We start from the raw sequence: 26,616 nt of genomic DNA on the forward strand, positions 1-26,616 counted from the left end.
TTTAAATTGCAGTATAAACAAATCTTGCATAGCACAAATCAATAACTTATTTACCATCATTTTTAAAAATTTGTTAACAAATAAGATTACAATGTTTATTTTCTTGTTAGACAATTCTAATACGAATATGACGTTTGACTGTCATTCATGCAGCAAAATGGTGTTGTTTGGTGGCCACAAACACTATCAAACAATGCATGTAATATATTAAAACGGTTCTCACACACATTTATCACTTTATCAAAATGTTTTTGTTAATTTTTTCATACCAATGAAAAAATTTTGGATCTATATCTTTGCATACATGCCAACGATTAATATTAAAACTAGAAAAATTATCCACCGACATTTCGATATAATATGAAAGAAACTGCAGTGATGAATTTACTTGTTGCTTATATTCGGGTTCAATGATTTTTTTCAGTTGTGCCATGACGAACACTTTTTTCAAATAACGGCGAAATTCAACTGAATAATATTTGAAACTAGTTTTATGGCTTCGTGCCTTTAGCCAAATTGCTGGCACTTTTCGTACCGTAATAAAATGTTTTTGAGGAATATTAAAGGTTTTCAAAGAGTTTGTTATAAATCTGTAATATCCTCTAATACTTATAAGAGTTTATACGTGATAATTGATCAAACTCGAGACTTTTGAATTCTTTTCCTTGACCTGAATTTTTCTTGTAGTTGACTTACAAAAATGATTTAATCAATAATAATAAAGAGCATCTACAAAAATTTGTGTGTAAATTTGTATGTATAATTTATATTAGTTTTATTATCCTTTTTATAATGGCAAATTCGGTATTATGTGTAAAAAATATAAATTTTATGGCAATGTCGATTATGGGCAGCCAATATATCCAAGTTTTAGCGACTACCGAACTTCAACAAACCGAGCTTTACGTTATATGCAAAATCCTCCTCATACCCCAGTGCTATTGCGAAATTGTCCATTAACAGCTTCAAGATGCAAGTTCACTGGATTAAGAAGAAAAACTAATTATGATATTGATTTTACTAAGAAGTCAACTTGCCAAAATGAAGTAAATTATCACAGATAAGAGATTATAAATTGTAATATTAGCTTGATTATGAATTCATTTCAGTACTCAAAATCTGGTGTCGGCAAGGTGAGTCGACAAGAAATCGGTCCAGCGGCAAGTAATATTCATTATATGAGACGTCTGAAGGAGCGTGTTTTTGATGATCCTCCTAGACCGATGAATAATATGATAACAGAGCATCAAAGACAATACAAGTTGAATTATTTTCCAAAAATTCTCCTATACCTAAACAAAATTTCACGCTGCAAAGTGAAAAAGCTGATCCATCTTTCATTTAGGAGTAATCAACCAGGTTATAGCAGGTTTGAAAAAAAATTGAAGTGGCAAACTTTTAACACGTGTCCGGAGGCGTGGGGGTTTTTAATAGAAAGATGCTTCAATGATTCATTTATCCCTATTCCAGATATCTGGATCCTTACGCGAGTACATCTGAATTGTCCTACATTCCTTATACAAAAGACGACCAGAATGGGATTGCAAAGAAAGATATAATAACGTTTTACGATTTATTAAGTGGCCCCAAAGGTGCCCGAGGTTCCGGTCCTCGAGTAAAGACCCATGTAAAGGCTGATACATTCAAGCCCGTGCAAGATAAAGCTGTTTTCAAAAACAAGTGCTATCAACGTATAGTTCCATTTACTATGTTTAGAGTTCCAAATTCAGGAATGACTACTGAAATTAACGTAACTATAGCGGTCGTACAGTGACGCCGGTAAGAATTAACTGATGAACTTTAATTTTAATTTTCCGAAATAGATGCTTATGTTGTTTCCAGGAAATTCGACTTGATAATTTTAAAACTTTGTTTAAAAATCTGTGGATTTTGAATATTTCATAAACATAAAACGGCAAAAACTTTGTTTAAAAATCCGTGGATAGATATCTTAGAAATTTTAAAAAATGAAACGGCCAAAATTTTGTTTTAAAATCGGTGGATAGATATCCTTGAATATTTCATAAAAATAAAACGGCAAAAACTTTGTTTGAAAATCTGTGGATATATATCTTTGAAAATTTGATATGTATGATATGTATTGCCAATCAAAAATCGTTACATAATTTATTGTGAAACTTTTACAGTTCAATTTAGAGGCATGCAAAGCTCCTCCAGTGCATCAATCTCCTTGGCAAGACTTATCGTCCCCTTATATGTATTGCACAGAGTATTGTCATATTGCGCATAAAACACCAGTTGATTGTATTGTTGATGTATATGGAAAACTTTAAATAAATAGAAGATGTTAACAATAAATATATTTATTTCTATAGCTTTGTACAGTTTATAATAAATAAATTAGACATTAAATTTTTTTATATACAATCAAAAAAATACTTTTAGAATGATTAATTAGGAGAAAACTTTCAGTAATTAGATGTTAACGTTTTATACTATTTTTTTTTGATATTCTAAGACATCAGCCAAAGTTAAAATAGATATTTTTCGTGTATTATCTGGAAATAAAGTTACTTTTATATTCGGTTTGTCTGGAGTGAATAAATCAAAATGTATATCATGAACATCCTCAATGGTCTTTAATATATTGGTATCATCATGACCTTGTGATGAGATAGACCCATAATATTCTACAATATCTACAGCAAATTCATCTAATGGTAAATAATTGCAATTAATATGATTAGAACCGGGTGGTTGTTTATCCATACCATCATTATGAGGAGTATGAAAATGTTGTATGTTTATTTTTTTATTTTTGCTGGGAGAATGTACCATAATATCTGTTTCACTGCTACTAAGAGAATTATTTGATTGTTTGTCACTTGATACTGTAATTAAGGGTATCATAGAGTCACTTTGTTCCGGGAGATTATCCATTCTTTCTGCCTGTTGAATATCATTGATTTGGATTCTATCAGTAATTTTATTTGAAAAAAATTCTATAGAATGTACAGATTTTCTTGAACTACTATCAATTGAAGTTGAAGGAATGAAGGATGAGCTGCTTTGCTCAGAAAAATTATTCATACTGACTGATTTTGAATGTACATCCGTTTCTGAAAGTTCAACTTCCTGGATTTTTTCAGAAACATTTTTTGAAAAATCCTCACCGTGTATAAGTCCTATAGGAACATCATATGCATTTGTTATATTGGTTTCAATTGGTTTGGAATCATCACGTTTTCTGATCTCATTTTTAGATTGATCGAAAATAATATTTAAACTATCATCACTAGTTATTCTCTTGGGAATAATTGATTTATTTTGTTTTTGAAAGGTTGATTTATCGTATTTAGTTATTTTTTCAGAAGTTTCAATTTCGTAATTCCATTGTTTACTAAAGGGCTGTTGAATGAACATATTAAATCAAACTCATCTGATGAGCTTTCAGTTTGATCATATGATTGTATGACTTTGCTACTCGCAGAGTACTTTAACTTTGACCTATTAAATGGAGTTTTACTTTTACTATGCTTATCTAAAATTGAAACAAATAAATCTGTATCTTCTGAGGAAGACGTGGAATTTATTTCTTCCGAAAATGATGATATTTGTTCATTGGCTTTTGAATTGCATATTTCATCGGAAGATGCTTCACATGTGCCCCACACATTTTTATTTTTATACAATCTCACTTTATGTTTAAAAGGTCTTGTATTTGGAGTTGTTTCATTTTGTTCGTCTATTTGTCTATGCTTATTTGATAAATTATTTGATGTTGCAATTTTATCTACAGGTTTTTTAGACTGTTTCTTTGAAGGTGTGTAAGATGAATTGTGAACATGATTTTTCTTATTTTCAATTTGTGCAGTTTTAGTTTTATAATTTGTTTTGTTAGTAGCAGCAGTATTTAATAATTGTTGTGACTTTGCAGGAGAGACTGATTTCTTTTCTTTAGTGTTATCCTCACTTGATAACTTTGATAATTTATTCAAGTTTTTTTTACGATGAAATACTCTTCTAAATCCATTTCGCATGCGATTTTGTTTGATATAAGCAGTTGTATCTACAGAATCAGAACTCTTAGAGTAAACAGACTTAAATGGTGGCACATTATAGCTCTGGGGTTTGAATTCACCAGAATCAGATGATGTATCGAAGTAATCATTTCGCAGAACTATTGTACTTTTGTCGTGAGAAGCTTTATCACTTAATTTTCGACCTTTTCGATTCGGGAGACCAAATTTCGAAGGTGCTTCATGGGTATCAATCCAATGTTTTATAGCATCCATGTTTTCTGATAATAATAAATCAATATATACTTATGCAATAAAATTAAATTTTGAAACCAGTCTTGACAAATCTGAAATGTAGAATTGAGAAAGCACAATAGTAACAATTAATATTTCTGCAATACAAACTCTTAGATCAATAATAACTCCATTTATTATTACATTTATCTATATATTTTATGTTCTATTGTTTTTTGAGTACAGATTATGCAAAATGCGCCAATAGAATTTTTTGTTAATGAAAACAAAACCAAACGATTATACTGACGTTTGGATTTGAAGTGAGCAATACGCCATCTTTGTCTATACTTCTGTCATCTGTCATCCGTGTCATCCTATTCATGATTTGATACACGACATCGTTTTCCTCTTCCATCAGAATCAAAGAAAATTGCATTTTTCTTCAATGTAATCATAGATAGAAGAAAAGTATAATCTAATATATAATTTAGATTATAGATATTAGTTATGATGTTGAGAAAGATGCTGAGAAAGTATGGAAGTATAGTTTCATAATTTCTGAACAAAATAATACTATCCAGATAATTTTGTATTACATAAAATTTAGTTCATATTTAATATATTTACAATTATTTTTAACCCCTACAAATCTTTTAATTACTAAATTTTTTTATAATGTATTGAAGCATAAATAATTCTTATCTTAAAGCAAATAGCGTCAATAATGAATAACAATCATAATTGTAATTATCTCAGAATAATTTAATTAATAAAATTTATGAATAACATATATTGCAATTACATAGCTCACGCTTCATGCAATTAATTGTTTCTTCTGGACTCTTGATATATGGTAAATTCTCTATTTTCAAATACTTCAAATTTCAAATTCTTCAGTTTAATCAATTCCAAAAGTCCTTTATCAGTTACATTGCCACAACTTATAATCTCTAATTTAGTAAGAGTATTTTTTAAGATTTCCAACTTCGCCATTGCTTTATCATCAATGAGAGTACTTTTATGAAAACGAATTGCCTCAATATGTTTGCAACCGATGAAATGATCAAATCCATAACTCATTATGCTAGATTCTGTGGCATTAATTTCTTGAATATATTTTCCTTTTGGGCATTTCGGAACTTGATTGTAATCCTGCAGTTCTGTTTTCGACCCTACCCATTTGACATATGCTCCATTTCGCAACAACCATTCAGCACAACAATGTCTGGACCAACTTCTTTATACGTGATTCATCTACATAATTAAATACTATATTGAGCCATGCCCAGAAATTTCTTTTTTGTATGAAATTGTTTGAAGCTAGGTATAGGTTGCGCAACATTAACATATTTACTGTGCTTATCTTCTATTATTCAAAATATAATTACAATAGTTTCCATAAATTTTTTCATGTTATTGCGTAACTGAACTTTTAATATGATTTGCAAAATGAACAAATTTATAAATATGACGAAACTACGAAAATACCAACACAAAGTAGCAATAGCGCTCAAAATAAACACTAATTACTTGTATAAGATTTATTTCATTAATCTATTTTTATAATTGAAAGAACTCTTGATAATTATAAAAATAATTAAAAATATTATTTAATAAAAACAATTGGCCTAAATTGAGATTTGATTTTGTACTGAAAATTAAATCAGGATTAAATCCATATCATTTGTGTATAATGATTGAGTAATTTTCCCAATAGATTTTGAGTAACTTTCACAGATTTCATAATAAATTACTAGTTCAACTACGAATTTTCTATTTAATTAATTTAATTATTTTTTTTCTCAAACTCCTTATTTTTATGTCTTCATTAAACTTCAAAATTGTTTTGACATCTGTCAAAAATTTTGACAGCTGCGTGCTTTGACAGAAAAGAAATTATTTAACAGCAGTTTGAAACTTCAGTTTATTTTTTTCGCATTTTTAATTTAGTTTTTATAGTTAAAATATATTTGGTATATTTCAACAAAGCTTATTATTAATTATTTAATTTAAATTGATAGCAAATAGATTTTATTTAACATAAGAAATGAATAACAATATAACACCTACCAAAAATGATTATTATAACGTACCTTCGAGTCCAGTTTTCAATCGTGTGAAAGTTAAAAAGATGATAAATGAATCACCATCCTTATTAATAAGAAACAAAAAGTGTTGAAGATTCAGCTAGCAACAAAATTCAGTCCGAAATAAGCACTCATGAGAAAAATGCAACAAATATTTCAAATGAAATATCTTGTGATGTAAGTCTTTTTTATTAGAGAAATCATTTCACTTCTAGTTTTTGAAACACCATAGCATTATTCTAACTTTTATTAAATTAACTTTTTATTTGAATTCTTAAAATCACTTGCTGTTAATTGAAAACTTAATTTGTTGTATATTATGATTTTTGGTTATATATGCAATTTTTAATTTATAAGAAAAATATTGCAAATGAATTTATGTTTATGTTTCATTATTACATTCACAGAAATTGGAACAAACACATGATAATAAACAAAAGAAATATATGCTTTATTCAGAGAAATCTAAAAAGAATAATAGTCGAGATAAGATCAGTATTAAGAAAAACATTTTATCATATGCAAAATGCTTAGAGAGTTTAAATAAGACTGAAAGACAATCAAGAATGAAAGCCAAACAATTACTATCTCAAGGACTTCAAACATTTTCTGCTATTGAAAATATTGAACAAACATCTCAAAGTAAAGAATTAACCTTAAGTAGTTCTTTAACGGATAGTGAGCTTATAACAGCAAATGATCTATTGCAAGATTTTGAAACAAAAGCTATAGATTTCAGCCAATGGACAGGTAATACAGAATTTATGCATACATCGCCAAAATCATGTATTTTTCAAGAACAAACTAACAATGAAAAAAACAATATTTCAAAAAAGAACTGTGCTGAATTAAATTTAGGTATTTTAGAAAATGAAGCAGACTTGGCCGACTTTAATGGTTTTGAATTACAGGAAAAATTAAGTGATTTTGCACTTAAAAAACATATATTTACTTTATTACCATACACGAAAACTAGAAACTGTTTTAGTGAAAATTCAGGCATCAAAAACAAAAGCACCTTATTAATAAATCCCAGTAAAAATGAACAAATAAACCAGCTCGAACCTGATGAATGCATAGATAAATTTACAGGTTTAGATAAAATTGAAAATGATACTGCAAATCTATTGAGTCTCAAGATTTTTAATAACATTTGCTTGAAACGAAAGATTTCAAAAGAAAGTGATCAGATAACAAATTCAGCCAGTTTGGAAAATCATAAATCTAGTGAACATGGAAATATTACAGAATCTGATGCAGATAATATTTCTGTAAATTCTAATAAACTGTTTGAATTTAAGGAATCCCTGGCTGATGGAAGTGATATTGGCCTTGGAATTAATAACTCTGGATTTGTTGGTTTTCAATCAGCTAGTGGCAAACACATAAAAATCTCAAAGAAAGCTTTAACAAAATCCAAAAAATTATTTGAGGATAATGATTCCTCAGACAACATAATTCCTATTAGTAGTGAACAAGTATGCCTAAGCAATGAACAAAGTTCTGGATACCTTCAATCAGCAAATGATAAAAATATATCAGATCCTGAAGATTTTTCAAAAAATTCATCCAATGAAGGGAAGAAAAAATACATCCCAGAGAATAATGAAATACCAGCTAATTCAAATGAATTTAGAATCCAATCAGTAAATATGATGGCAAAATTGCAACATATTTTAGAAAAATCTAAAGACAATGAATTTTTAGATAAGGATGAAAATTATACTAAAAACCAAAATTGTCCTTTCATAGGTTTTCGATCTGGTAGTGGTAAAACAATTCCCATTTCTCAAAATGCTCTAGAAAAATCCAGAAAACTTTTTGAGGACGATGAAATTTCAGCTAAAGATGAAAACTCTACCAAAGATAGAGACAAAATTTGTCCTTTTGTTGGTTTTCACACAGGTAGTGGTAAACAGATTCCGATTTCACAAAATGCTTTAACAAAATGTAGAAAACTCTTTGAAGACAATGAAGTTGCTGACAAAGAATATGAAAACTGTACTAAAGAAGCAAATAGGGACAAAATTAGTTCTTTTGTTGGTTTCCAGTCTGGTAGCGGTAAACAGATTCCCATTTCACAAAATGCTTTAGCAAAATCTAGAAAACTCTTTGAGGACAGTGAAATTTCTGATAAAGAATATGAAAATTTTACCAAAGAAGCAAATGGGGATAAATTGTTGGTTTTGTTCCAGTCTGATAGTGGTCAAAAGATTCAGATATCACAAAATGCTTTAGAGAAATCCAGAAAACTCTTTCCAGACAATGATATATCGGATAAAGGTGAAAATTATACTAAAGAAGTAAATAAGGACAAAATTTCTCATTTTGTTGGTTTTCAATCTGGTAGTGGTAAACAGATTCCAATTTCACAAAGTGCTTTAGAGAAATCCAAAACACTTTTTCAAGACAATGAAATTTCAGATGAAGAATATGCAAATTGCACTAAAGAAGTAGATAGAGACAAAATTTGTACCTTCATAGGTTTTCAATCTGGTAGTGGTAAAACTATTCCAATTTCACAAAATGCTTTAAAAAAATCCAGAATGCACTTGCAGGACAAAGAATTTTCAGACAAAGATAAAAATTGTACTAAAGGAGAAGATAGAGCCAAAAATTGTCCCTTTATAGGTTTCCAATCTGCTAGTGGTAAAAAGATTCAGATTTCACAAAATGCTTTAGAGAAATCCAGAAAACTTTTTCTTGATGATGAATTATCAGATGAAGGTGAAAATTGTTTCCAGTCTAGTGATGGTAAACAGATTCCGATTTCACAAAACGCTTTAACAAATTCTAGGAAACTCTTTGAAGACAGTGAAATTTCTGATAAAAAATATGAAAATTGTACTAAAGAAGCAAATTGGAACAAAATTAGTCCTTATGTTGGTTTCCAGTCTGGTAGTGGTAAAAAGATTCCAATTTCACAAAATGCTTTAGAAAAATCCAGAAAACTCTTTCAAGACAATGAAATTTCTGATAATGAATATGAAAATTGTACTAAAGGACCAAATAGGGACAACAATTGTCCTTTTATAGGTTTTCAGTCTGGTAGTGGTAAAAAGATTCAGATTTCACAAAATGCTTTAGAAAAATCCAGAAAACTCTTTCAAGACGATGATTTATTAGATAAATGTGAAAATTATACTAAAGAAGTAAATAAGGACAAAATTGTTACTTTTGTTGGTTTTCAATCTGGTAGTGGTAAACAGATACCAATTTCACAAAGTGCTTTAGAGAAATCCGAAAGACTTTTTCAAGACAATGAAATTTCAGATAAAGAATATGAAACATGTACTAAAGAAGTAGATGGAGTCAAAATTAGTACCTTCATGGGTTTTCAATCTGGTAGTGGTAAACAGATTTCGATTTCACAAAGTGCTTTAGAAAAATCTAGAAAACTTTTTCAAGATGATGAATTTTCAGATAAAGGTGAAAGTTGTACTAAAGAAGTAGATAGGCGCAAAATTAGTACTTTCATGGGTTTCCAGTCTGGTAGCGGTAAAAAGATTCAGATTTCACAAAATGCTTTAGAGAAATCGAGAAAACTCTTTCAAGACAATGAATTATCAGATAAATGTGAAAATTATACTAAAGAAATAAATATGGACAAAATTTATCCTTTTGTTGGTTTTCAATCTGGTAGTGGTAAACAAATACCAATTTCACAAAGTGCTTTAGAAAAATCTAAAAGACTTCTTCAAGACAATGAAATTCAGATAAAGAATATGAAAATTGTATTAAAAAAGTAGATAGAGACAAAATTAGTACTTTCATGGGTTTTCAATCTGGTAGTGGTAAAACTATTCCAATTTCACAAAGTGCTTTAGAAAAATCCAAAAAACTTTTCGAGGACAATGAAATTTTAGATAAAGATTTAGAAAACTCTACTAAAGAAGTAGATAGAGGCAAAAATAGTTCTATTAAAGGATTTCAATCTGGTAGTGGTAAACAGATTCCGATTTCACAAAGTGCTTTAGAAAAATCTAGAATTTTTCAAGATGATGAATTTTCAGATAAAGGTGAAAGTTGTACTAAAGAAGTAGATAGAGAAAAAATTAGTTCTTTTAAAGGTTTTCAGTCTGGTAGTGGTAAACAGATACCAATTTCAGAAAATGCTTTAGAGAAATCCAGAAAACTCTTTCAAGACGATGAAATTTCAGATGAAGGTGAAAATTATACTAAAGAATTAAATAGGGACAAAATAGGTACTTTTGTTGGATTTCAATCTGGTAATGGTAAACAGATACCAATTTCTCAAAATGCTTTAGAAAAATCCAAAAATTTGTTAGAAGATAATAATTTCTCTAATAATACAGATAAAAATAATGAATTTGTAGATGATTCACAAAAATATTTAGAGAAAACCAGTATATTATTAGATGGTTATGAAATTTCAGCTAAAGATTCTAAAAGCTACCCTGAAGATGCTGATGTAAATTTAAATCTTGGGCTGAAAACAAATAGGAAATTATTTGAAACTGATATATCAACTTCAAAAAAATGTAAAAATAGTTCAATTGAATCTTCAGAGAAATTTCATAATTGTCGCAATTCCAAACGCAAATTTTCAAGAATCGATAATGATAAAGTATTGGAGTCGAATGAATATAAGGAATCTAACATACAGACTATTTTATTAGAAAAAATAAAGCAAGAGATATTACTGATAAGGAACATATTGAATCAAAAGTGATTTGGAAATTTAATAATATAAGTTCATCTAGCAATAATGAGTTTCATGATGGAAAAATTCAACAGGATACAGATTTATATTATAAACAACCTTTATCACCTATTTTAATGAAAAAACCTATTTCTGTAAATAAAGCTCCAAAATCAGATGGTAAATTTTTTGATAAAATAATAAAAAAAAAACAAATAATGATATTAGCACTTATAATATAGATAATGTTAGTATATCCCAGGAAATTAAAGAGAGTACGTCTGCTTTAATGGCAGACGAAATGTCTTTTATAGATGATTCAATTTTCAAAGGCTCAATAGTAACAAGTCCTTCAAGTTTTCTGAATGATGTATCAAATACTCTACAACCTGTTCTAATCAACGCTGATGCAACACAGAATGAGTTGCAAATTCAGCAGTGTACTACTTTTAATAAGAATCTTGGAGCAAGAGATTTATTCAAAAAGAAACCAGAGGACAAAACGAAAGAACGAAATTTGAATAATCAAATAAATAAATCAACTGAAGCACTACAATCAAAATTTAAAATACCTTTAAAGCCTGGATTAAATAAAGTTGTTGATAATTCTTTAAAACGACGTGCAGTTGATATGGATTTAGATTATTCTGTACCATTTGCAAAGAAAAATAAAGAAGTAGAATTTGAAAATAATTCAATTGACATAGAAATGATTCTATTTAATACCCAAATCATATCAAAAATAGATGAAAGGATAGTTTCTGAAGATGTTTGTACTATGAGAAACATGAGTTATGAAAAACAAAAAATGAGGATCAAACATATTAAAAGGAGAAAAATTGATTGCAAACCTTTGAGAGGATCTAGTTTAACAAATAAAATTGGATCTACTGATCGCGTATCATGGTTTAAGCACACTGATGGTGCAGTACCACAAGCTATGATCGTGATACATTATTATACAAATTTCACTTGAAAAAAAATATTATTGATGTATCTATACAAAATATAGATAATTTTATCTTCAGTGCTTGGGATTATTACAGGTTAATATCTGATTTTTTTTTTTTTTTGTAATTCCAACAACAAATCTCAATTTTTTAAATACAATAATACTCTTGTATCTTTGTATTTATTATTTAATAAGAATAGGTTTCTTTTAGACTATTATAATTTTATATTATTTTTTATATAATTTAGTAATGCTACTTGTAAAACTAATACATCTGGCATAGAATGCGGAGATGGAGCAATATTAATTCTTGATGAAAACAGCAATATCACTCAAGAAAGAATAGTGACAAGTTTTCTAACAAGTCCAGGAGTTGATTCAAATATTATTAACGACACTTGGGTCAAGAATCATATCAAATGGATAATTTTGAAACTTGCTTCCATGGAAAGAAGTTTTCCTAATTTATTTGCGAATAAAGCATGCACTCCCCACAATCTAATGCTTCAGTTGAAGTACAGGTAATTTTGCTTTGTGTTTTATTTTGTTTTATAGGATTACATTTTGATTGGAATTTATGATTTATTAGATATGATAGAGAAGTAGATGAAGCTGAAAAATCTTGTCTTAAAAAGATTCTACAAACGGATGACACACCATCGAAACCAATGGTATTGTACTGTGCTGATATATATAAACTTGATAGTAAATTGAATGATACTATAAATGATAAGCAGGTAATTAAATTTGAAATTATTTTTCTGATAGAAAATGTGTTATCTTTGTTTATTTTTACATTAATATAAGTATAAATAATTATAGATTGTAAAGTGATTTATTTTTTTATTAAATTAAAGTGAATTAAAGTAAAATGATAAGTTGAAATAAAATGAATATCAGATATAATACATGCAATTTCAACATTTTAATTATTTTGATTTGCAATAAAATAAATTTTTTTGTTGAAGGTTTTTTATGAGCTAGAGTTAAGCGATGGATGGTACAGTGTTCGAACTAAAATAGATCTCTTAATGAGCAAAATGATCTCTGATGGAAAATTTCAAATTGGAGATAAAATATATACTGTAGGCAGTGTCTTATTGAATTGTTTACAAGGTTGTGACCCTTTAGAGGTATTAAAAAAAAATTGTAAAATAATTTTGAGTAAATAATAACATTTCATTCCCTATGCTAAGGGTGTTTAAATATTTTTAATTTAGGTTCCAGAAGATGTTCGATTGCAGATTTTCAGTAATAGTAGTACCCGAGCTCGATGGGATATGCGCTTAGGGTTTACTGGCTTGCCTCCGATGTTACCTTGCTTAGGAACCATTCATTATCTTGGCGGTGTTATACATTCAACTGAATTTGTCATTGTAAGGCGTTATCCTATGATGTACTTAGTAAAACACAATGGAAAAACAAGTAATTTTTATTAATTATAACTATTCTAAAACCAAATTATTCAAATGTGAATGTTTTATTATTTTAGCAATGCATTCTGAAAAATTAGAATTAAAGCTTGCTCAAGAATATGAAAGGAAAAAAAGTGAAGAGATGGAAAAAATTTATAGTCAAGTTCGGAAATCTTATGAACAGGAATTATTAGAACAAGCACGAAATAAATTTGTTGTTAATGAAACAGATATAAATAAGATTAGATGTGCGGAAGAACTTTGTGAACTAATGAGATTATCTCATGATCCTTCTGCTTTACAAGTAAAGTGCTTTATTCAGATAATCTATTACTATATTCTGTGAAACTTATGTTTGTTTTGTTTTTTAAGAATGAGCTGACTGATTCACAAAAAAATTTAATGCTGGAACATTATGATAAAAAGCGAAATGATATTACCAATGAAATTTTTAATAGGGTGCAAGATATAACAAATAAAGAAAACACATCAAAAAGGAGTTCTTCACAACTTCTTAAAATTAGAGTGGTTCCTCTTTGCAAGAATTCCATTCCTAGTAAGTAGTATTTTAATTTTTATATTAAGAAAATTAAACTAAGGTATGCCAAATTTTATCAATATATTATTTAATTATCAGCTCATAATAAATCGGTGATTATATCTATATGGAGACCTAATGCTTTAACCTGTGATGTCCTAAATGAAAATCAGTTTATTAGAGCTCACAACTGTACTGCCGAAAGTATAAGGTAATTAACTTTAGGTGTTATGTATATGTATATTTAGTTTGAAGTATTTGATGCAAAATTTAACTTGAGGATATATGTGCTATCTATTTTAAATTAAGCATTAATATTTCAGAAATGGAGATTTACAGATATCAGCTGGAAGACAAGCATCATTTAAAATAATCTCTAATAAAAGACGTATCGGATTTAAAACCTATCCATTTCGTACATTTACAAGCATTACAGATATGTACAAAAATAATTTTAATCCTGTTTTTAATGAAATTGATACAGTTGGTGTTGTATTCTATATATCTACATTTCGCAATGCCAGTTCTTTTCAATCAGTATTTATAGCTGATTTAAACAAAAAAATAATTGAAATATCCTTCTGGGGTGGAATTCAGCATCATGGTTATGAAAAACTTATTGCTGTTAAGACAATACTTGCTTGTAGCAATTTGCAATGGAGAAATAAGAATAGTGGTCGTCAAATACTTTATCTCTATGTAACTGATTTGACAACATTTTCAGCAAATCCGCAACAACTACATTTGCAAAAGGTTTTCAATTCTTTTGAATTGTCTTTAAAAAATACTATGGAACAATTTGTAAATGAATGTAAGCAATCTTTATGGGCATCAAAAATGTCCCCTAATACTTCGACGAATTTTACTCCTGAAAGAAAATATTCTCCATCAATAAATATGGAAGTTGAAAGTAAAAGAACACCACCAGTTCAAAAAAGGCTTGATATGTTATCTACTCTTCCTGAACCTCCTAAATTATCACCAGTTTCATTTAAAACTCCTACTAAGAGGTTTACCAAACCTTTTAAACCTCCAAAGCCAATCCTGGATAAAATGAATAATAATACAAATATAGAAAGTGGAAGTCCACCTTTGAGCTTAGAATGAAAGAACATTTTAATAAAATAAAATGCTACAATGAATTGTGATATCTTATGAATAAAATATTTTTATAATTGTTTATACAGTTTAAAATTATGTTTTGTATTTTTATATATTTATTATGTTAAATAAACTTTGATAGTTATAAATTCGTTAGTTTTTTCTAGAATTGAATAAATCTAAAATTGAAGCATTAAAACAATTCTTACAGTAAATTATTTTTTTCATTTGCTATTTTGAATTTGCCTCTCGATTTAGTTCGTCACAAACGACACTGTGGCGCTGCAGGACTCATCTGACAGTTGTTTCAGAAACATATGACCATCGACGAACATCAGTTGAAGCTTGGTTATGATCAGAGAAACACTAATTGCATGTAGCATTTTGTCTGTGTAAATGCTTACGACCGAAACTATTTAATATTCTATTTTTACAAATAAAGACCTTCATTTTATAGTGTAATTCATGCTATTATGAATCAACAAATAGTTAAATAAAATATTCGTTATGAGTGGAAGTGATGCTTCAGTAAAATTTGCATTGTCAAAGGACCATGACGGTTATTTTAAAAGTGCTTTTGCAAAGGATCTCATTAGTAATAAATCGAACAATATGTACAATTCTAGTGTTTCGTTATTAAATTCTGACGATATGGATATTGTGAGTGATCCTGAAGATATTCATGTGCAATTTGGACTTCAGAAGACGCCGAATTCATTTATATGGCAGAAACAGGTAAAAATTAATAAAAGATTTTAATTTATTATGTAATTAATTTAAATATTTGTTTTATATGAATTATTTTAATTTTGGTGGCGTGGTGTATTAAATATCCTTGGCTTGAATTTATGGAAAAAGGGGTCCGGTTAACGTTTCGTAGGAAACCTTTTTAGTTGACAGGTAAATAGTGTCCTGTTTAACTCAACATTGTGATATTAATATCATTTTCTGTTGTAATTAAACTATTTTGATTTTCATATTGCAAATCAACAATAGTTCATCTAAAGAAAGCGGAAATTTGTACGTTCCGGTGTTATAATTCTTTGAAGTCTATTATTCCCTGTACATTTGTTGAAATGTCTTCTATTTGCCTTTAATAATATTTATACTGAATTATTTAATATTTGTTTTCGCAACATATTCCTTGGCAGTACATTGAGATTTTTTTGATTTCGTCTAGATTTCTGCTTGTTATTCAGATTACATGTACAAATCAGACCCTTTTTCATGTTTGTTTTGTATAATTTAAATTATATACTATGAAATACGGCCTTGGTGCATTCATATGAAAACTGGAGCATTTCCTGGCGTTGCTTTTCAGTCTGTAAAACTAGGTTCAGATCTGAATAAATTAGTAAAATACAACAGAAAAGTTATAAATTTCAATTTGATACTACATTGATTTACTACTTGCAGAAATTATAAGTTTCACGTGAATATATAAATTAATAAAATTACTGAATATACAATAATATTAACAGTAGAAATGCATTAAATTGCACGCAATATCGTGTGAAATGGGGGAAGATTCTAGATTAAAACTTCTACGCAATGCAGAATAATACTGCAGTTAATTTGACCTTTTACTCACAACAAATTTCTTGTATAGAAATTATTTAAATAGAAAATTCTACAATACTTTAGTACATATTTTGTCGCAGAAACCGTATGTTGTAGGTAAAGTTTAAAGGATATTGTGTTTTCGCCCTGGTATTTAAATGATTTTGATGTCATTTTATAGGTCATTTTGAAAACTCCCGATATACCAAATTTCAGCTCCCTGGCCCATCATTTGGCCAAGATATCATTGAAAATATGCAAAAGGTGACCCCTTTTTCAATGTCACCTTTTGTTGCAAATATAAAAGATTACGACAAACAAATAACGCGATTCTATTCAGATCGACTTTAACTTTTCTTAAGATAAGTTATAGTAATCGTCCCAAAATCGAAATTGAAGATTTCTGCATATTTTTACGTTTCAAAGGTTTCTGAACATTTTGGCATATTTTTGGTGTTTTGTGTGGATACATTTTTTTCACACGATTTCGGGCGCACGGTTCATCGATTTCAAATATTCATAAAACTTTCGATTGCTACTGATGGGGAGACGTGTTTATTAGTTTAGAAGTAGTGATTAGTAAGTTTAAAGTAGGCAAAGTTAGGTCTCTTTTAGGAGCTAAATGTGCAAAAAATGGCAATTTTAGAGGGAACACAGCATTCGATTTGAATGATTCAAAAAACCTTTTGGATTTTTTTTATTCTCTTTATTGAATTACAATCTGTCTTTACAAACCCTTTTGGACAATGATTTTATTTGGACTAGTTTTTAATTAACATCATTAGAAAGGCTATACATTTTTCTTGTACCATCCAAAATTTTGTTCTATTCCATATTCAAGCCCAAACTGGGACCAAAATTTATTATGATTGATCTGTGTTGCCAAGGCATTTTATTGCCAATTATTTTTTCAATCATTATAATAAACTATTAACACTATCGGTTATTTATTATATGTATTATTGTACATAGATTATTACCAAATAAGTTATTACCATTCTATTTTGCAACTGCAAGTCTTTTATATAGGTACTTCAAAATAATACTGTTACCATACTGTTACGTAGTGCATTAAACAAAGCCTAAATTTAATGTCTGTATCCAAATATAGGAATAAGTCATTTCCAATATTTGCCGAATGGTGAAATCTCAGATCTATATAGCTTTTGACCTTTTCCTTATGTAGGTGCCTGCATAAAATAATTTGCAATACTCACCTCACAATGCAAAATAGCCCGCAATCTTTGCCGGTTGGTCCGGATTGAAATCTAATGACTGGTGCGCGTAAATAGAGGAACATTAGATTGTTATGCCTGGTGCAGGTGTTGGCAACCTATGGGAAATCTGTATTTTTGAAAAAAATTAATGGATAGACTGATATTTAAGTGTTTAGTATTTTTTTTTTATTTTATTTTATCCATTTATTTGATATAATTCATACATACTGTATCTCAGTCAGACAATTGTTCTGGTATGAGAGATCACAGCAATTATAACAAAAATCTTAATTTTATGTAACAGGCTTACATTAAGGCATCTATATATTTTTACTTATTACTATTATACACAGATATAAATTATACAAAGTATAATTATTATGTAGCTTTTTCGGACCCTCGATCTTTAAAAATCAAAAATCTTCGAATTTTTCTTTACGCACTTGAATGAGTTATACTAAATGAACTAAAAACAAACTTATGAAAATGTTCCGAACTGTTTCTTCTTAATATTTGTTTTTTTCCTAAGTGTTTAGTATAACTATCATGTAACTTTTGCGGAGCCACAATCTTCAAAAATCCAAAATCTTCGAATTTTTCTTGACACATATATTGAATACTCTATTCCAAAAATAGATTTGAATGCCCAAGTGATTAGATTGAAAAGTTATGTTAGACTCAATATATTCCTAATTTTTTAATTCCTTTTCTTACTTAATGAATAAATTAAACAAAATATTATATCACTTTACATTTCTTATTGTAATTAAATTAATTGGTTTTTCTATGAAATTATACTCATGAACGAGTTATACTGAATTAAATAAAAACATACTTATATAAAAATGTTACGAACTGTTTCTTCTTAATATTAGTATAATGATCATGTAACTTTTTTGGGCCCATAACTTTCAAAAATCAAAAATCTTCAAATTTTTCTTTACACACTTGAACGAATTACACTAAATTAACTAAAAACAAACTTATGAAAATGTTCCGAACTGTTTCTTCTTAATATTTGAAAGATGAGTGGAAAAAATGTGAGTTCTGTATTTTTTTTTTAAAATATTGTGGTAATTGACAACATATTTACTAAAATAGTATTTCAAGCAAATTAGTTATTGCTACTTGAAATCGTTAATATTTTTGATATTATTTACTTATAAGGTATATTGACTTGTAACAAATTCATGAATATTGGTCGAACTAATATTTATTATTTCGAACTTCCTAATATTATGGAGGCGTATAATATTTCATTAAAAATATTAATTCAGTATTTTTGTAAAATACTTATCGTAACTTCAATACAAGGATCTTTGATATTTTAAGTATTTTTACAATTAATATTATACTTACTAGAATAGTATTTCAAGCAAATTATTTTTTGCTGCTTGAAATCGTTTATATCTTTGATGTTATTTACTTGCAAGGTGTACTACTGGCTTGTAACAAATTCATGAACACTTTGTGAACTAATTCTTCTTTATGAAAAAGTACAGTGTTTGATTAAAAAAATACTCATTCTGATTTTTTTTAAAACACCATTGGTGAATTTAAAATAAAACATTTGATATTTGAGATATTAGTATTAGAATTTTTATTATATTTGTTTCATACCAGACATTTATTTCTGTCTGACTAATATATACAAAGTGTAAACTTGGTTGAGAATTTTAAAAATATGCTAAAATAGTATTTCAGGAATATTATTTATGGCTGTTTCAAACCGAAAATATATTGATAAATTTTTTTTATATATTTCTTAACAAGCCGTACTAAATATTAAACATGTAATAAATTCACAAATCTTTGCAAACTTATTCTTCTCCTTCCAACCAAAATATCTTTGGTATTATTTACTTGCAAGTTCTACTAAATTGACTTATAAGAAATTCATGAAAATTTTGCGAACCAATTCTTCCATTTTGGCTATCTTGATATCGAGTAGTAATATCTCAAATATGATCAAGTAGTAATGATATCAGAATTTCTCTTGATATTACAGATCTCAAATATGATCAAGTAGTAATGATATCAGAATTTCTCTTGATATTATAAATCTAAATTATGATATCAAATGAAAATTGCATTTCGGAGACATTACTGCAAAAATAATAAAAAATTGAAACATACTGTATTTAATAAACTAGAAGGAACATTTACATGAAATTCGTGAAAATTTTGCAAGTCAATTCTTGTCACGGTTACCTTCTAAACAGCCATCTGTTAGTGTCTGCATATTGAAGAGGTTCCAATTTCAAAAAAATCATCAAATATCAATTGACAATTAATAATTGCAATTTACATAAAATATTCAATATATTTATTTCTCCAAATAATTTTCTCTTACTTTATCAGCTGTTACTAAATATTATTATTGTGCTTACATAAAACTAGTTATATTCGGACTATTCCCCGTCGTCAATCTTTTGTAAAGATAAAAAGGTTAAATAAAACCATCATAAAGATTTTGCGCCCAGGCATTTGCCGGTCTTACAATACCGTTATCAAATTTCATATTATGCTTGATAGATAATGCATCTCTAAGTCAGGGTTTTCCAACTTTAGTCTCTGAAAGACCTTTTATTCGATGTGCAACATTGAGGCGCCAGACAGTCGGAGGACATATATTATTTTGCCAAAAGGAATAAAATATTCATATATTGGATACTCTGTTCCAAAAATAACCTATGATACTGTAATGATTGATAATGATTTTTTTTTATTTTACATAAATAAATATTTACATTCTATTTTACAATATTTTATACATAAGTGTATTTTTATAACTATTCTTCAAAAAATATTCTTTTCTTTTTTCTCTTAAATTCCTCTCAATGTATGTTATTTACTCAAAACCATGATAATTATATTAGATTAGAGATAGCAGCCAAATTTTAACATTTTTTTCCTTCTCTGATTTATTTTGCATATCTATTTTGATAACTTTATCATCATCTTCAGTTACACCTATTTTCAGGATTTTTAATTTATTTTTCATCTAAATATTTTTTTTTACCACATTCAGCTAAATACTGTAAAGCATTTTCCTTCTTATTGCATTTTTCACATTTTTCTGTGCTGCTCATTTTTATTCTAAAAAGCTTTGTATTCATTTAAATGCATTCATTAACTATCAAATAATTTGTTGTTTTCCATTCTGAAGGAATATTTTTGTTTTCTATATTCCTCCATATGTTTTTCGAGTTATGGTGTTTTTTTCATTATTTTAGGAGTGAAATCTTCCATTAATTTGTTATAAATTTCTTTTGCTTTCGGCTTCTCCGTGATCCATACACAATTTTTATTAATAATTTTACATTTATTTTTAATTAATTTCAGTAATTTATTATTTTCTTGCCAAAATTGCAAAAAATCTCCATTGACTTGCCTTTCATTTATTTGTTTAATAATATTTCTGATGAGTAAACAGAGTAAGGCTTCGCATTTCTCCTTGGTTGATATTAGTTTAAGACCTCCTTCTAATTGTGTTCGCTTTCGATTTTTCAGAGTAAAATATTCCTTATTTTAATTAATTTACCTCATCGACGATTATTATATGCAGCTGTATATTATTGATTATTGTCCTAGATGGATAACTTGTTTGTACCTTTTATTTCTGAAGCAGGTAAAAAGCGGTGTTGCATATTCACCGTTATTTTTAATTTGAGTATAAAATACATTTAGATAGTACACATATAGTACAATTGAATAATAAAATTCCACCACGTGCTATTTTCACCTGTATTTAAAAACCTTATCTCATTAATCGCGTCTTGCACATGATTAGATTACGATAGCTACAAATTATAGTAATTAAAGATAACTATTGCATTTTTTATATTTTTTTTGTATTTCCCAGATACTATTCCCAAGTATGTCATTCCTCAAAAAAGTCTCATATTAAGATGAAACGGATGTTTGTACTTATTATCCGAATGCCTAGGTCGTAATACCGGCACAATATTTAATTAATTGCTTGTCGTACAAATGGCTACTATCTTGATAAATGATAAATTATACTATAAAACAAAACAAATCTTATATTATAAACACACGAGCATAATAAAGTACAATGACCGACTCTCGGCTTAGAGTACATTTGCGTTTAACCACAGAATCCGAGAGAATGTGGACTTCTAGGACAGATTTATTTGTTGTAACAGATTAATATTATTAGCAAGTATTATGGAATTATATTTTAATATGTTAAGTTATAAAATGGGTAATTTAAATTTGTGGTAAATAACGAATTTGTGTTCTAGAATTACTAGTGTATTATTTTTTGGTGGTAACAGCAAAGGAAGCGTGGGAGGGGTATAGTAAGATATCACGTGTTTTTATTTTTACTCGATTTTTTTAAAAAAAAATCCAAATATTTTCAGCAAAAATAAAATTTTTTACAATTTTGATGGGGGAGGGGGTATTTCGAATTTCATCAGGTATCACCAAAAGGGGGGGTCAAAAAATTCTTTAAAAAATCGATCACGTGATTAATGGACGCCCCCTAAACAGGATTTCATCATTACCGGTCCAATCGGTGAATTGGCATTTGAATTCGACTTTTTTTTTGCAAAGGCAGGTCCAGCCGTTTCGGGGATACGGAGCAGAGATTGCAGAAAATAGAAATCGAGTTTTTGAGAGAACGGAGCATCCGATTTGAATGATCTAAAAAACATTCAATTAGTAATGATTGGGAGAAGGGGTTATTAGTTTTTGGAAATGGCAGGCCCAGCCATTTCGAAGATACAAAGCTAAATGTGCAAAAATGGCAGTTTTTGAGAGAACTAAGAGCCCAATTTAAATGATTCAAAGAACTTTCAGCTTGTTTTAACAAAATAATTGATTTTGGAAAAAAAATTGTATCATTTTTTTTAGTTTTTTTTTATATATCGAAAATAATTCAGATTTTATTTTTAATTCTGATTAAAGTTCTAATATACTTTGAACAAATAATTTCAACTTTGCAATTCAGTTTATATAATTCTTATAAATATTAAACAATGTTACAATATTAATAATAATCTATTTCAAATCATTTAGAATTCCTCGAACATTTCGTTATGGTACGGGAAGTTCCAGCAATTTGCCTTAAGGCACGATGCCATACACCCCACTAGTTTCTGTTTATATTTGTACCTATTCCATGAATATCGGCAAATTTTTTCATCTTCATAGTTCTATGAGTTATTGTGCTCGAACTTCTTGTTGATAACAAATCAGTATTTGCTAGAGTTTTATCATTAGAATTAGGAAGGGCTATTTTTACTTAAAAACATATTTTGGATTTATATATCCAAGTGGAGGTGGATATACTACTTCTTGATATCAGGTTGTCGAAAATAGATTAAAAACTTTTCTTTGAATTGCATTTTTTCTGTGTTCTTCCTTACATTTTCAATTACCACGTGATTGGATTTTTATAATTTGTACGAGTTCGCATTGCATTAGATTCAGTAGCATTTCTCATTATAATTAAATTTGTAATTCTATTACATTTTACGATTAGCTTGATCTAAATATATTGATTAGATTCTAAGTTGCACCGAAGAATATTTTCAATTATGATCTTCCAATTGACTGACCCATAATCGTATGCATATCCGTAGTAAATTTGCATTGCACAACATCCAATCCTCGAGAAATAATTTCGACACGAATAACACACGCATTTGCAATAACCACTTCATAGGTACCTCACATATTCTCTTAGTTCATATGCTTGCATGTCTAATAAATACTATATTTATAAATACGCTTCTTGAGGTCAATGCATTATTCCATTACTGTATTATGGTATAATTCTATTGATTAAAGCTGTAATATAATACATAAAATGCCAAGATATGGGCTCTATCGAACGCATAAATAATGTATTTTGATTGCATTATCATATTCATCTCGTACCCGGTTTATGTTTTCTATAATGTATTATAGAACTTATAAGAAAAGATCGTTTTTGGTTAATTAACGTTAATTATAACGACTTCGACATAGATTAACCGTTTTTATTCGAATTATCATACTATTTAAGTAGAAATGCTACACATACATTTTTCGGAAATTTTATTTTTCTAACCACCAGCGTTACCTTATTTTTTTCGATCCAATGCGGTTCGACCATGTGTTTAAACGGTTCGACCTTGTCTTCCTAGAAAGAATATAGAAGTTTTTCTTTTGTTTTGGATGTTGCACTCGGCTTGTCGTCTAGGTCATAACGGCAGAAAACTTCGGGTCAAATTGTCCAGTATTGTTGTAAATCTAACCTAATCATATGTGAGAACTGCGTTCTTTTTTTGGTTATTTATTATCTATGTTTGTGCAACTCGAAACTAGGATCTTAGATGAAAAAGTGAATGTCAATTGAGCCGTTTGTAATAATACTTGGAAAACGATTCTTTTACCAAGTGTGAGCATTCACAAAATTTCTCGAAAGGTTCGCGCAGATCAGTAGAAAATCATCTGGGAAAATCAGTTCGATTCTTTCACCTCGTATATTTTACTTGTGTTTAAATACAATAACAGAAAACGCTATGAAAATAAAATAATAATAAAACACCGATGATAGCGGAATACAAAGGATAATGTAACTCTCATGCACATGCACATTTTTCTCTGCCAACCATGAGAAATGCATTGTTCACAGAACAATGTTTTTCTTCCTCGTATTAGGCCTGAAACAGACTGTTTCAAATTATCTAGAAATATTAGCATAATTAAAGAAAAAGATTACATTTTGTAAAGTTTCGTACTCAAAATGTTCAGCATGCTCGCTATTGAAAAATTTTAATAGAACTTTACGGTTATATCTGTAAAGGCAAGAAATAGCCTGCTCATATTTCATATTGCCGATATGCATATGCAATTTGTTAAATATTGCTTAAACCATATTTTTGAAACAACAATTTAAACTATCGATTTGAAACCTGGTCTAACAACAACTTTTATGTTCATTGCTTCATCAAATGTGCACGCAAATATAATAATACGGTCTTAAGTATTATTATTAAGTGCGTGCATAAACCTGACAGTGCAACCGCTCATACGCACAGCATATGTGTAAATCGTAAGAAAATTTAGAAAGTTTCCAATTCACGGGAATCAAGTCTTCTATATATGTAATATACACAACAAAAGATTGCAGAATCAACTAGCCGCCCAATTCCTTCACAATAATCCACTAAAAGGTGTTAGGTTTAATGATCCAGACTAAACTATAAAGGCGGTATAATAAAATATATCACATATAAAAAGCGATTACGAATTGGCTTTGGGCTATGCATGCAGATGTAAATTACGTGTACTCGTTTTATATGGTCTTATAAGATGTTATATTATGTGCAGTAAAGATATCTTTTACATTTTAATAATATGAATAATCATAACTTAGTTTAAAACTTCACCGTTATAGAACGATTATAAGATTTTTGATATAGATTCGATAGACGATTTCGAGAGCACGGATCAACCTATTTGAATGATTCAAAAAAATATTCGATTCCTATTGGTGGGGAGGCGTGCTGATTAGTTTTGGCAAAAGCAGGTCCTGCCTTTTCGAAGATGCGAGGTAAAAAGTGTCAAAAATAGTCAATTCAGTTTTTGAGACAACGGAGCGTCCGGGCTGAATTATGTATTCAAAAAGCATCACTTGTATTGGCGGAATGATAAGATTTGATTAAGTTTTTGGAAAGGCAGATTTAGCGGTTTCGGAGATCCAATAAAAAGCCATTTTGGGGTTAAAAATGATCATTAGGCATGTGGTACGTAGAGTTCCAGTGAGCAATTTTGGGGTTCTTAAGGTAATAAAACATCAAATACATTATAGTTGCCCCAAAATGATAAAATCAATGTCTGTATTTTATTTTACTATCTTTGACATTGCGCCTATATGTATCTGCATGATTTAGAAATTTAAGCAATTAAATGAGTTTACAATTTTTTTTGTCTATTTTTTATATCCGGTATTATAGGATGCAGTTTGTGATTAACATGAAATGTTAGCGTAAATAAATCGTAAATCTAGAATGTGCACGTGCTAAGATCATTATGAGTTTCAGTAGAAAACATGTGAAGATATCCGTTGCGCTAAGCACTGCTAATTTATAGTATTGTTTTCTACTTACAAGCGAGTTCAATGTTAGAATGTTCGTTATAATCTTACAAGATATAAATGGAGCATTTAATTACGGGCGCCTTCCTCATCTTACTGCAAGTTACTGTTTTATGCCTTTTTTTGCTTCAATTATATTTTAACTGTGTGTTCCAAAGGATCAACAGAGGGCTATAAATCTAGTGCGTGGCTTTCGCTGTTTCTAACAAAATCTTGGGATTCTAAATGAACTTCTGTATTCGGTGGGAAATAGGTAGAAATAAGTACATAGTTCAGTTTTTAATACTGATAACTGAAAGCTTTTTATTACATATAGAAATCAGTTGATCAATATTTGTTTCAAGCTTTTGTTGGGTACAAGTAAACTTTTTACCTTTTCGATTTTTTGAAGATGCATATTTCTCTTATCTTCGTCTTATGAAATATAAAACAACTAAGAAACATTTAAGTTGTAATAAAAAGAAATTTTACATCAAGCCGTTATACAGACTTGCTTGAAGAAATGATGTGAATTACGTAATATGTTTGATTACGCAATTTAGTAATTATAACTTTTGAAGCAAATCTTACCAGCGTGTTGAAGTTCGAGTCCCAGGGCTGTAGGAACTGCATTTTTTCTCTATTTTTTTCAACGTTCAGCTATTTTATTCATGTTGTTCATATCATATATTCGAAAAGATCGTAAATCGCATACTGCAGCAGAACCTCGGCCAGCTGCCTACGTCGCTTAAGGGCTAAAATTAAACTGTTGGT

The 26,616-nt window shown here is 28.7% G+C and overlaps 2 protein-coding genes and 1 pseudogene across 2 annotated transcripts in view; 2 read left to right on the forward strand and 1 right to left on the reverse strand.

Annotated features, from left to right (window-relative positions):
- Positions 1 to 5,039: 5,039 nt before the first annotated feature.
- LOC113365862 lies at positions 5,040 to 5,565 on the reverse strand (annotated as a pseudogene).
- A 699-nt stretch (positions 5,566 to 6,264) lies between these two features.
- LOC113365863 (breast cancer type 2 susceptibility protein-like) lies at positions 6,265 to 14,979 on the forward strand. The gene is made up of 18 exons (XM_026607405.1): positions 6,265 to 6,331; positions 6,381 to 6,481; positions 6,712 to 7,970; positions 8,073 to 9,058; positions 9,158 to 10,049; positions 10,097 to 10,539; positions 10,642 to 10,806; positions 10,932 to 11,147; positions 11,210 to 11,873; positions 11,906 to 12,013; positions 12,168 to 12,440; positions 12,509 to 12,656; positions 12,888 to 13,052; positions 13,140 to 13,344; positions 13,412 to 13,638; positions 13,707 to 13,890; positions 13,972 to 14,083; positions 14,196 to 14,979. Exons 1-18 carry the CDS (start codon positions 6,265 to 6,267, stop codon positions 14,977 to 14,979), a joined length of 6,999 nt encoding a protein of 2,332 aa, XP_026463190.1.
- A 350-nt stretch (positions 14,980 to 15,329) lies between these two features.
- Positions 15,330 to 26,616, forward strand: part of LOC113366374 — an 85,798-nt gene continuing 74,511 nt past the window's right edge. Inside the window, exon 1 of the mRNA XM_026607975.1 lies at positions 15,330 to 15,708. Within this exon, the coding sequence (XP_026463760.1) occupies positions 15,481 to 15,708 (228 nt within the window). The 5' untranslated portion in view covers positions 15,330 to 15,480. The remainder of the gene's footprint in view (positions 15,709 to 26,616) is intronic.

The sequence above is a fragment of the Ctenocephalides felis genome, unplaced genomic scaffold (assembly GCF_003426905.1).
Source record: "Ctenocephalides felis isolate EL2017-DRISC unplaced genomic scaffold, ASM342690v1 CF-g0.4_SCAFFOLD_01170, whole genome shotgun sequence".
Taxonomy (NCBI): domain Eukaryota; kingdom Metazoa; phylum Arthropoda; class Insecta; order Siphonaptera; family Pulicidae; genus Ctenocephalides; species Ctenocephalides felis.

Excerpts from the sequence above, each read along its gene's own strand:
- LOC113365863 (XM_026607405.1), top strand. The coding sequence starts at position 6,265 with ATGAATAACAATATAACACCTACCAAAAATGATTATTATAACGTACCT. Across the intron at positions 10,050-10,096 it reads ATGAAAATTGTATTAAAAAA|TGGTAAAACTATTCCAATTT; the intron begins GTAGATAGAGAC and ends TCAATCTGGTAG. Across the intron at positions 11,148-11,209 it reads TAAAGCTCCAAAATCAGATG|ATAATGTTAGTATATCCCAG; the intron begins GTAAATTTTTTG and ends CTTATAATATAG.